The sequence below is a fragment of the Equus quagga genome, chromosome 10, assembly GCF_021613505.1.
Source record: "Equus quagga isolate Etosha38 chromosome 10, UCLA_HA_Equagga_1.0, whole genome shotgun sequence".
Lineage (NCBI taxonomy): Eukaryota > Metazoa > Chordata > Mammalia > Perissodactyla > Equidae > Equus > Equus quagga.
Window position 1 is genome coordinate 15,503,437 of NC_060276.1, and position 13,043 is coordinate 15,516,479.

The 13,043-nt window shown below is 38.3% G+C and overlaps 1 protein-coding gene across 1 annotated transcript; it reads left to right on the forward strand.

Moving 5' to 3' along the window:
- Positions 1 to 404: 404 nt before the first annotated feature.
- MMGT1 (membrane magnesium transporter 1) lies at positions 405 to 12,831 on the forward strand. The gene is made up of 4 exons (XM_046673771.1): positions 405 to 723; positions 4,541 to 4,593; positions 6,524 to 6,627; positions 8,268 to 12,831. The coding sequence occupies exons 1-4, from the start codon at positions 645 to 647 to the stop codon at positions 8,425 to 8,427; spliced, it is 396 nt and encodes a 131-aa protein (XP_046529727.1). The 5' UTR covers positions 405 to 644; the 3' UTR covers positions 8,428 to 12,831.
- The last annotated feature ends 212 nt before the right edge of the window (positions 12,832 to 13,043 follow it).

Sequence of the window (13,043 nt, forward strand, 5' to 3'; positions counted from 1 at the left end):
GGCTCCAAATTCCGGGTTATTTCCCTCTACACTCCACCCGCCTCCTCGCTTCCACACCCTTGCCTCCTTCCGCAGTGCCGGTTCCTACAGGGCTGAAGCACAGCAAAGGCCAACAGGAAACAAAGGACACAGCTTGAGGGAAAAGCAAAACAAACAAAAAACAAAACCCCCCTGCTGCGGATAGAGACCCAGTACCAACAGCCTCTAACCAGCGCCTGTAGTCCCCGGTTCCGCAGCCTCACCCGGGCCTCTCGCAGGCCCCGCCCCGCCTCGCTGCAGGCCCCGCCCCTTGCCCCGCGGCCCGCGCTCATTTGCTGGCGCCCTTCCTCTCCGCTTCCCAGCCGGGCCGGTTTTCGCCTCTTCTTTGACGCCCTCCGCTCAGCTCCGCCTCGCGCAGGGAGGCAGCGCGGCGCAGGTTTGGCTCGTGGACACTCGCGGACCTTATTCCGCGTCGCTTTCCCCTTCTTCCCGGCATTCCTGTTTCCGCTTTCTCACGGCTCCTCTGTTTTTCCACCTCTGAGGCGCTTCGCGCCCAGGGCTTCAGTGACGTCATCTTTCTGCGCTGCGCGGACGCCAGCCGGTGGAGGAAGGAACAGCTCTGCCGCCCTTCGCTGCTTTTGTTGGGCTGCTGCTCCGCCGGAATCATGGCGCCGTCGCTGTGGAAGGGGCTGGTGGGCATCGGCCTCTTTGCCCTAGCCCACGCGGCCTTTTCCGCCGCGCAGCGTAAGTGCCCGGGGGCTTGGGTCCGGTCCCGTGAGGGACTCCGGGGGCGGTGTGTGGGCGCACCCCTGTGGGACTGTCAGATCGAGTGTCCCAGGAACGGTCATTTGACACCTTACAGTTTGGGGTGACTACGAGAAGCGGCATGGAGCTCCCCGATGGAAGGCTCGGATTCTGAGTTTGCGGAGAGTGGGGACACCTGAGATTGCAGCCGGGTTCGAAGGGGGGTGTCTGGGAGAGGGCTCCGAGCGGGACGGGCGGGCTGCAGGATGCGCAGAGAGGGAGTCTGTCTGGGAATGCTGGACAAGTGATGTCAGATCCAGCGTGGGGCTGATCAGGCAAAGTGTCAGATTGAGAACCTCGGATGCTCATGGTCCCATGACAACTAGATGGACAACATCTTGGGCACTCCTGGGCTGTTCAGGCAGAGACTAAGTTAAGTGACCGTTTGCGTCAGGGAGGCACTGTGGTACAGAGGAAAGAGCATTGGTCTGGAAGTCTGGAGGGCTGGTTCGTAAAAACTTGCTTTACCGCTAAATCTGTGTGACCTTGGGCAAGTCACGTCCCTTCTCTGAGTCTTCATTGAGGTGGATTTTAATTCCTGCCCTTTCTGTGTCACAGAGTGATTGGGAAGTTTAAATGAAAAAAAAAGTAAAAGTACTTTATTATACAAATACAATCGGATGTATCGTGAAGAAGAAACTTGGAGTCCAGCGGAGGATGCAGTGCAGTCTTGAGACAGCTGATCTGTTTTGAGATCTTCCTTCTCTCCTGGACCAGGGGTCAGCAAACTCTGGCATGTGGGCAAAATGCAGCCTCCCTCTTGTTTTTGTAGTTAGCTGATAATGTTTTTACATTTGTAATTGTTGGGGGAAAGAGCAAAATAATATCATTTTTATGATCCATGACAGTTATATAAATTCCAAGTTTCAATGTGCATCAATGAAGTTTTATTGGTGCACGGCCACACCCATTCATTTAGGTATTGTAGGGCTGCTTCCTAAGGGCGGGGGTGAATAGTTGTGATAGAGTATTTAGGCCTGCAAAGTCTAAAATATTTATTATCTGGCCCTTTACAGGAAAAGTTTGCTGACCCCTGTCCTAGCCTATAGAGCCCATGAGGACAGGGGCAATGTATATTTTGTTCATTGCTGTAATCTCAGTGCCTAGCACGATGTTCCCCACAGTAGGTACTCAATAAATTTGTTGAATGAAGGAGATGAATTCAAAGTTGAACTTCATTCCTTTTATTTGCTAGATTACTAAAACTAGTAAATAGAAATAAAGTAGAAAATAAAATGTGAATTCTTTCAAAGCTCTAATTATTTTTAAGATAAAAGCTTTTGTTCCATTTATTATATGTAATTAAAATGATCCAGTTATTTTAACTACTTTTTACAAACATGTATTATGACATTTGCCTGACAGAAATTCAGCTTTATTTTTAAAATACATTTCTTTATTTGAAATTTTAGATTTACAGAAAAGTTGCAAAGATAGTACAGAAGAGTTATGGTATACCCCTCACCTAGTTTCCCTTCTTGGTAACATCTTACATTACCATGTTATATTGTCACAACTAAGAAACTGACATTGGTATATTACTATTAACTCAAATCTAGCTTTTATTTGGATCTCACCAGTTTTTCCATGAATGTCTTCTTTCTGTTCCAGGAATCAATCCATGGTATCACATTACATTTAGTTGTCATGTTTCCCCTGTCTCCTCTGTTCTGTGACACTTTCTCCAAAGCTCCAATCTTTAATGATAATAATAATAATAGCTGACATTATTAAGTGCTTACCACGTTGCCAGGCACTGAAGTAAGCATTTTACATGTAGCATATAATTCAGTCATACCGAAAGCCCTGTAAGGTAGCTATTATTGTCATTATCGCCTTTGAAAGATGAAGAAATTGACACTGACACAGCTGGGAAATCTGCACAAAATTACAGAGATGATAAATGGTGGGGCCAGGATTCAAAGACAGGCAGTTTGACTCTAGAACCTGTGTGCTACACTGCTTTATAAAATTCAGTCTTGAGTAATTGTTTGAAATTGCGCTGTGCTTAGGTGCCAGAGGTACAATGATGCCCTGAGGGAGTTCAAAGACGAGTGGAGAAACAAGTGGATCCAGAAATAAACACTTAAAGTGATATAGATGCTATTTCTAAAATGTGTAGAGATAAATGGAGACGGGGCCAGTCTTTTTTCCGGGGGCAAGGAGTTAAGGAAAGTATCCTAGAGCCTTGCTGCTCAAGTGTGGTCAACAGACCACTATCGTGGGAATCACCTGGGAGCTTGTTAGAAATGCAGAAACTCAGGCCCTGCCCCAGATCTATTGAATCCGAATCTGCATTTTAATAAGATCCCCAGGTGATTCTATTTACATCCCTTTGAGAAGCACTGCCCTAGGGGAACTTAGGATACTGTGAAATCCTTTGTCATTTTCTACAATAGGCTTCAGCTGTAAATTTTTACAGGCCAAGCGCAGGAGGTTGTTGAAGTCCAACCCCTTCGTCTTACAGAGGAAATACCTGGTTAAAGGTAGTGTTAGAGTGAGATTAGGCTTCGTGCAAAGAAGAAAGCTAGCTGGGAAGTGAACAGGCAGTGGGAAGTTAGCCAAAACCTATTTTTGGTATTGGTTTGATTTTTCTTTTACACCTGTCCTTATGCTAAATCCTGTAAGGTAAAACTTCAGAAGTGTTTCTAAACACATTCTCTTTTAAGAGTCACTACACGTTCACTCACAGCAATTTGGGTTTCTTAGTCCACAGTACATTATTACATAGAGATTGTGTGAGGTTCCTCTGGAATTAGGATTTTGTGTTTGTATGTTCCCCATGAGATGAGAATGCCTTGTGGCATTTGTCACTGTGGTGGACCTCTTTATAACGTTCAAGATGGAAAGAGACCAGTATTTACCTTTGAGGCTGTGTCACGTCAGATTGTGGCAGCAGATACTGTGGTGCTGTGGCGCGCTCATCTTTGCCGTGGTGACCTTAGTTATGGCAGAGTGCCTATCATGTATCTCTTTCATCCTCACATTATTCCTATTTTACTGTTGCAGAAACTTAGGCAGTGAAAAGATACTATATTTCTTTGATTCTGAGACGTACACCCCCTGCTACATTTTAACACTCTGAAATTGAGATACATGTTACAATCCATGAGAGTGTCTTACATTGAATGAGATATAGTCAATTACAGTACATTCAAGAGCTGGTATTATGATCTAGGCTTTTCAGCTTCCAGATCCTGATCCTTTTCCTTCATACCTTGCTGCCTCCCGAGGCTAAGGCAGCAGCAGAATTATAATTAAATCATAGAAGCAGAAATTGATGCCCGGGAATTTCTCCTATTCCACCACTGCCCCAGCATATTCTCTCAGGAAAAACATTTCTATACCAATATTAGTTTGTCCATACTATGTGATGATGGTGCTATTTCAGGGTTGAGATTTTCTGTAGACTTATTAATTTTTAAAGTTGTGATTGACCGGTTAGTGAAAGAATTTCAGAGGATTCTAGTTTTCCTGTGGTAATGAAAGAAAAATTATGTTTAGGCATTTCTTCCTCATACTTGCTCACCTTTCACTCTTCTCCTGTTTTATAAAGCGACAAAACAGTCATGATGTAAATAAAATAGTTCAAGATCAGGTTGACTGCCTTAGAAGATAGAGGTTTTTGAGGAATCCGGGATTAGCATTACTTTATGTAGCATATAAGTCAGCTGCTTCTTTGGTATTTTGATTTGCTTGCATTTTAAGAAAGAAAAATGGGCTACAATTTCCTTAATGGTATGCTTCTGGTTTATAGATCGTTCTTATATGCGATTAACAGAAAAGGAAGATGAATCACTGCCAATAGATGTAAGTTGGTCATTTATATTCCATTAAAATGTCTTTAAAAAATTAGCCACATAGCTTATGTTTTACAGGGTTTTATTCTCTTAAAAATCTTCCAGATATGAAATAATATCTGTTCTCTACCTTTTGTCGCTCATTGTAAAACCCCAGAATTTGGAAACAAAAGATTTATCTGTTTGGCTTCTAGAACTGTAGTTTAAATAGTCTTTCTAGAAGTTACTCCTTCCATAGTCTAAGATGGACATAAAAAGTTGATTATTTGACTTCGTTTTTTAGAAAAGTTCCTTTCATATATAAAGTATAAAAACAAGCAAAACTAACAAAACATTGTTTAGGGACATATACACAGATGGTAAAACTAAAGAAAAACAAGGAGGTGTTTTTTTTAAGCTAAAATGATACGTGAGCTTCATTCACAATTTTTATCTTTATTGAACTTTAAATTACAAAAGTAGTAAGTTCTACTTTAAAAGAACAATCAAACAGTAAGTCTAAAGAGTAAAATACAGTTAAGAAAAAAAAAAAACTGACCCCATTGCTCAGCAAGTCTACTCCCACCAGTTTGGGGTATATCATTGGTTCAGTTTTCTTCCTGTGCATAAACAACATTATCTTTATTCATGCTTTTACGTAATTGAAACACTGAGTTTTTCTTTAAAAAGTTATGCATGTGTATATAGTTTTATAATTAGCTTTTTTATTACTTAGCAATTTATCTTGACATATTTCGTGACACTCATGGATTTATGACGTTCTTATTAATGGTGCCTGTGATTGCATTGTATGAAATAGGTCTTGGTACACTGGTGGTGGGAATGTAAACTGGTATAACATATGACATTAGGTTTTAATTTAGAAAGTTAGAGTAATAGCTTGTGGCTAATTTTGACTTTAGTTGTCTATAATTAAAAATATGGTAGATGTGGCTATTAACTCATTTTCTCATCACCTTTGCTTTGTGGTACATACACACACACACAAATTCATTTATATCTATTTAAAAATAACTTCCTTCTGTTTAGAAATGGGAAGATTTGAAAAATACAGAAAGTCACAATCAAGAAAATAAAATATGCCTGTAATCCCATGTTGGTTAATAGCAAACATTGCAAGTTTTTGCTTGCACAATGTTTTTGGAAAGCAGTTTGGTCTTACCTAATAAAGTTGAATGTGTGTATGCTCTCCTCCAGTGATTCTACTCCTGTGCACCAGGACACATACACAAGGATATCCATATTGACATCGTAAAAGTAACAAACAGGAAACAGCCCATATAGCCATCAACAGCGGAATGGATACCTTGTGGTATTTTCATATAATGAAATACAAAACACAATGAAAATGAATGGACTACAACTATATACCACAACAGGGATGAATCTCACAAAAGAGTTCAAAAGGGAAGAAGTAAACAATATATGTTTTAGAGGTACATACATAGCTGGTAAAATTATAAAGAAAAGCAAGGAACTGATTAATACACAATTCAGGACAAGAGTTAATGTTGAGAGGGAGGGTGAAGAATATAATTGGAAAGGGACACATGGGACTTGAAAGGTACTGATAATGTTCTCTTTCTTAAGCTGAGTGGTAGGTAAGGGCTGTTCTTTCTATACTCTATGATATTTAACAATAATACATTGAACAATTCTTGGTTGCTCTTGGAAGCAGGTAATAGTTGATAACTGAGTTCTGAATGGCTCAGTACCTGTTTTTGCTATTTGAGCAAAACCCAAAAGTATTTTTGCAGTTGATCCACAGAATTTATAGAAGATTGTATTGTGTCCAAGTCCAAATCATTTGAAGTGAGAAGTGATTCCTTGATAGGATCTGGGAGAAATACCTGTTAGAGGCTAAAAAGAGATGGAGAGAAAATTGCAAATTTTTACAATATTTGTATGTTGTTTAGTAATCTCAATCTTTGTACTCACAGATAGTTCTTCAGACACTTCTGGCCTTTGCAGTTACCTGTTATGGTATAGTTCATATTGCAGGGGAGTTTAAAGACATGGATGCCACTTCAGAACTAAAAAATAAGTAAGTCTTTCCCTTTTCATAGGCATTTAATTTCATAGGGGTTTTGCTTCATTTACGTAATTTAAAATGTATATTTTCTGGTACATGAAAGTTGGTTTTGTTTTTATGTCTTGATTATGCAGTTTGTATGACTAATGTGATAAAAATATTGAGGCAGTGTTTGATATAATAGGAAAAATGGAAGTTGAACGACAGATTATTGATATTAGGATAAGATGTTATGTTATGGTTGCTTAAAATTATTTGTTGGTTGGTTGGAGGGACAGATGGATGGAAATAGATATATAGGAAGATGTTCCCTTGGAAATTTTCCCTTCCTTCCTCACTCCCTCCGTCCTGTCTCTTTGCTTCCCTCTCCTTCCTTCCCTCCTTCCTTCCAGCTCTTCCTCCCTCCCTCCCTCCCTTCCTTTTTCTTCTTTTTATCCTCTTGTCCCAGCTTAGTCTTTGAAAGAAAAAGGGGTTTTCTGTTTCCTCTATTGCTTGAACCTAGTCTGTAACAAACTCTGCTCTCCGGCCCTTTTCTATCCCTGGATTAATGTATATTTGTTATTCTGCTTCTTATGTCTCCTATACGTCTTCTAAGCTATTTTCATGAGCTTTACTCACTTTTCTTTTCCATATTTCTTACTTTCATAAAATCATGTTTAACTTTGTTCAATTCCATCTTTGGACTTTACCCACCTTCTTGATCCTGAATATTTTAACCCTTTGCAATATTTCCCTAGAAGGAGTCCCAGTAAACTTTTACGTTTTAGAGGAAACTCACCCCTTTTTTACTTCTACTTTTTAGTTTACGTTTTAAATAGTCATATCTCAGGCTTCCTGTTTTATGTGGGGCTATCCTTGGATTTTTAGGTAGGCTGACTTTGAGATTTGAGTTTTTATTAAAGGAAGAGTTCTTTTTTTTCCCCAGGAAAATAATATTTAAAAACAAACCAACACTAAAAGCCATACACTTAGGTGTTTGTGAACTTTTTTTAGACTACATGTATCTTCCTGGAATAGAAGAGCGGATACTCTACTATCACCACCCACTGCTGTTCTTACAAAGAGTCTGCTAGGAATCGCAGGCAAGGGGCCAGGAAAGAAGCAAGTAAAACAGAATGGGATGAAGTAGGTGGTAGCAAAATATATGAATTTAGTAGGTGGTAGCAAAATATGTGAGTTTGGACAACAGCAGGTACAGAAGGGCCAAAAGAAATTTTTTGCTGTACTTGAAAGATTCTTGGAAAACAGATCTCTGAAATGATCATATGGCTTGAATAGTGAGGGCCAAATGAGACTGATCAAAAGTGCCATCTGTGTACTGTTTTTTTAAAAGACTGACCTGGGCTAGTGTTAGATTTACAGAGGTGATTAAAGTTGAGCAATTATTTGTGTTATTAGTCATAGACATCCTGGAAGGAATGGCTGCATAAAAAAAATTCGAGGGCTTTTGTTGCTTTTCCAGGTTTCTTACTTTCCTTGTACAGGAAAAAAAATGAGATACAGTATAAATGCCATTGATAGGCTGATTTCATGGATTTAAACTTAGTTTAAAATATAACCCATAGCAAATTCATAATTGTTTAGAAGCCTTCTTGTTGTCACGTACACTTTTATAAAGGTTTATCTAAAACTGGTGCTTTTTTTCTTTTAAGGACATTTGACACGTTAAGGAATCACCCATCATTTTATGTATTTAATCATCGTGGTCGAGTACTGTTCCGGCCTTCGGATACAACAAATTCTTCAAACCAAGATGCATTGTCCTCTAACACATCGTTGAAGTTACGAAAACTTGAATCACTGCGTCGTTAAGATTTTTACAAATTATAATAATAGGACAGGACACAGAGCTGGAATATTGGAGTTTGGGGTATAAAACACTCCCCTATCAGTATTTATATTGATCTTTCAGACCTAATTAACAAAAGTCTATGGCCCTTGTTTGTACACTGTTAATCAAGTCATTAATGCGGTATAAGTTATCTGTGAAATGAGTCTTTGATCTTTCAAAGAGAGAGTTCTTTTTTTCATTTAAAACAAATTCACATCTTTTGTAAAAGTCACTGTTTTGAACACATTTCTTGGAAAAATGTTGATGGTTTCGTAATTATTTATTTTCTTAGATTTCTTTTGCACTACAGTTTTTAGGATTCTTTTGGAAATAGTGTGACTACTGCATTTTGCAGCACGAACGATAGTAAAATGACCTTCAGTTCTTAACAACAAATGCACTTCTCTAAGGAGACTAAAATGGTGACTTAGTTTTTCTTATGCCCCCTAAAAAGTGACTCTGCTTCAGCAGGTACTGGCCAGTTTTTAATGTACCCATGCCTTCTCAGCCCGTTCTGCTCCCATACACCTTCTAACATCAGCTGTCTTGTTTCATCACTTCTCTGGGGTTCTGTGTGCAGTGAGCAATTTTTGTGTCAGAACTTCTTTGTCATAACAAATGTATTTAACAAACTCAACTTGTTGTAAAGCTACTTGTGTTCTCTTCATTTATCTGTCAAAAATTTCCCTAATTGATTTTGTAGTATAAGAATAGTTGAAGATAGACCAAAAAGACCATTCGTGATTTGATTATCTTGCCTGTGTAAAAAAATAGTAATCACTGAGGAAAACTGATTCCATGTCATTAGTCAGTTTAACTTATTCAAAAATAACTCTATTTCATTGCACACTAAACTAGTGAATTAGTAAAAATGAAGGAAACTTCTTATTAAAGGTAGACTTCAAAGGAATTGGGCCAAATATGTTCTATATATTTGGAACTAATATCTTTAAGTTTTTAAAAAGGTCAGTTAAGAAATTGTTTCATAGCTTCTGATTTGTAGCAGGCTTAGAGTTTTCCATCTTCATTGTATGTTGCTGAAGGTGAGGATGGGGTACAGAGTAGGATTTTTTTAGAAACAGTAATTTTGGGGAAATTTGGCTGCTTTTTGATCTGCAGGAAGCTTAACATTTCTTTGTAGAGAACATTGCTTTTGTTGAATTGTACAGGTGTGACAATAGGTGTAAAGGGAATAACTGTATGCAGATTTGAAAAGGAAATGTGTTTTAGGCAAGAGTCATAAGATGCTCTTACGCTTGATGGCATTTTTTCCATTGGGAATGAACCTCAGCTCTTCTCTTCTGCCTGCTAACACACAGCCCCAAAGCACGAGGTGGTTTTATCATTGGCTTTTTATTGTCGTTCAGTTTTGCTTTGTTTGCCAACCCAGTCTGTGAGTGGAATACTGACTCTGCCTGCTTTCTGAGAGAACAGAGTTAGAAATCTGCTGATAACCTAAAATAACGTAGAAATAAGTTAAAAATGTGAACTCACGGGTTAAAGTGGTGATAATTAAATCAAAATATTGTGCAAGAATCAAGCTCCTTACGTCAGGCTTGTCTAGTGTTTCCTCAGGTCTGACGTGACTTGCAAGAGCCTCTTGTTTTCTTCTCTTTTGGGGCTATCTTCCTTTCCTGATATGTTTTTCTGACAAATTTATTTGAGATAAAATTCACATAACTTAAAATTCACCCATTTAAAGGGTACAATTTAGCGATTTTGCTGTATGTTCACAAAGTTGTGCAACCATGACAACAGTCAATTTTAGAACATTTCCTTCACTCCCAAAAGAAACCCTGTACCCTTTAGCTGTCACCTCTCATTTCCCCCATAGTGCCTCCCAGCCCCGGGCAACCACTAATCTATGTTCTCTCTCTATAGATTGCCTATTCTGGTTATTTAATATGAATGAATTTGTACAATATCTGGTCTTTTGGGACTGGCTTCCCAAATATGGTTTTGTTTTATGTGGAGTGAGAACTTTGCGTCTTGGAAACTGGGCTTGCTGTGAAAGGCAGTGGTTGGTAAAGGCAGTGGATGTGAGGAGGGAGGGTGAGATACCTAACAGGTTTCTCAGTCAATCTTGTGCCGAATAGGATTTCCTCATGACCAAGTATTTGTGATGTACTTCTACTTAGAATATTTTGGCTAGTCTCTAGAATAGGTATTGAAATCTTTGCCCAGTCAGGAAAGACCTGCTACAACTAATGACAAATAATTTGGCAAATAATTGACATAACAGTTTTCAGGCATGTCTAACTTTGTTAGCAGCTTGTATACCTCGGGCCAGGTGAGCTTCCCAAATTTCTTCTTTAATTTCCGCCAGTGAATTTCTGCTCTCTTTTTTCAAGTATGTACCATAGGACTAAAGATGATTTGGGTGTATCGTAACAGTGCTAAATGGATTAAGTTCAGAATTTTATTTATAATGCTGTGAGACAGTCCATGACTACCTAGTGTAGTCCAAAAATGTAGTGATTTGAGCTAGTTAAGCCTGCAGTTGACTGTGATTTCAGTGACATTCAGAAGTGTGTTACTATTGAAGGCTCTCTATGATATAGGAATACTCACTTCTTAAAAACCAGGGAACCAGCCAAATGCTATGGGCTAATGGCCCAGCCACAGAAAATGCAGATCGGCGAATTGGAGATGATGATGCTCTGTAACTCCCTGATGATTGTTTCCTAAGCATTGTGGCTTCTTTTTGAGTGGCATGGCAGCATCTTCCTGGTTGTATGTGGCCTGTTTCCATGATGTATTGAGTAGTGTTGTTCGTTGTGAGCATCGATGCCTGTAACACCAAGCTAAACACATTCTTTTGGATATGTTTCCTCTCTTTAAATGACCTTGCCCTGTCCAATAAATAAATGATTGTCTCACCCTGTTTTTGGAAGTGGTTTTTCTTTTTGTTTTTTGTTTTTTTTTTTTACTTTTAATCTCATTTTCTTCTGCTTCTCTGTCCCCAGAAAAATGTAAGTGTTAATTTTATGACTGTATTTTTTTCCAGTGTGATGCTGTTTTACTAAATTCAATGGATACTTTACTTTTTATGGTACATGTAAAGTCTTATTGCAATTTTATGTTTTTTTAGAGTTGAAACAGAATGTGTAAGCTCATTTTATAAATTATCAAATACCCTTTTGGGTATAAGAATTTCAGTCCTCGAGTAGCAATGTTTAATCATTCCATCACAAATTTGTTAGATAGCCCAACTACCATTACAAAATGTCACTTGATACTTAACAGGAAATCATGATTAAAGCGTCAGGGGGCAAGTGTAAAGTCTAAAGACAATCCAAGGGGTAGTTCTGATCACAAAACTTGGCACTTATCTGCAGTATTTTGAAAAATAGCACTGCCAGTATTCTAATCTACCTAGGATTGTCTCAAAATAACCTACTAATCAAGTATTCTTTTAAAAGGAAAAAAGAAAGATAATATATGCACTTGGCAAAAAAAGTCAGACGGTACAGAAAGGCTTGAAGTTAACACTTGCCTCCTTCCCTCCTCCTCCTAACACCTCTCTCCGAATGTAACCAGCTTAAGGTGTCTTGTACATTCTTTCAGGAAAAAAGTTATTTGCCAGCAAATATATACTTAAAAAAGTTTTACATTAATGGAATCAGACTGTATACACTCTTCTGTACCTTGCTTTTTTTGCTACCTGTGTCTTATAAGATTTTTCTGTTATCAGTATATGCAGAAATGCCTCAGTCTTTTTGATGACTGTGTGGTATTCCAATGTACAAATGTGTTATAACTGTTCGAACATTGATGGACTTTCAGATGGTTTCCAGTATTTTACTATTACTAAACCATACTGCAGTGAGCATACTTGTACATGTAATGAGATTATACTGACAGGGGTAATGCCTAGCAATAGAACCCTGGGTCAAATGGTGTTTTTCATTTTCAGTTCAGTGGTTGTTGCCAGATTGTTCTCCAGAAATCTTTGCCCATTATACTTCCACAAATAATGTATAAGAATAATTATTTATGAGGCCCATGCCAACCCTGGGTACTAGATTTTTAAAATTTGATCGTCTGAAAGTGAATACATAGTATCTTGCATCTAAATGAAGCTATAATGCATTTTAATGAAGGAGATGGAACACATTTTCATGTTTGTTGGTTACTTATATTTCATTTTCTGTGAACTGTCTGGTCATGTTCTGTTTTCTATTAGATGATTTGTTTTTTATTGATTTGTATGAGCTGTTTGTAAGCTAAGAAAATTGGTGCATTGTCATATGTTTAATAATATTTTCTTGCATTTTATTTATTTATGGAGTTAACTTATCAGTCCTTATGGCTTCTGGGGTTTGTGCCTTGCTTAGAAAGGCCTTCTTTATGTTTAAGAATAAATTTAATGTATTTTTCCAGTACTTTTAAGTTTTTTTTTTTAACCTTAAATCTTTGATTCATTTGGAATTTATTTAGGTAGAAGGACTGAGGTAAGGATTCCACGTATTTCTCCCCCAAATAAGCTCTCTGGTTATCCCAACCCCATTTATTAACTATTTTCCCACACTGATTTGAAAAGCCATCCTCATTCATACACTGAATTTCCATATATAGTTATATCGGTTTCTGAGCT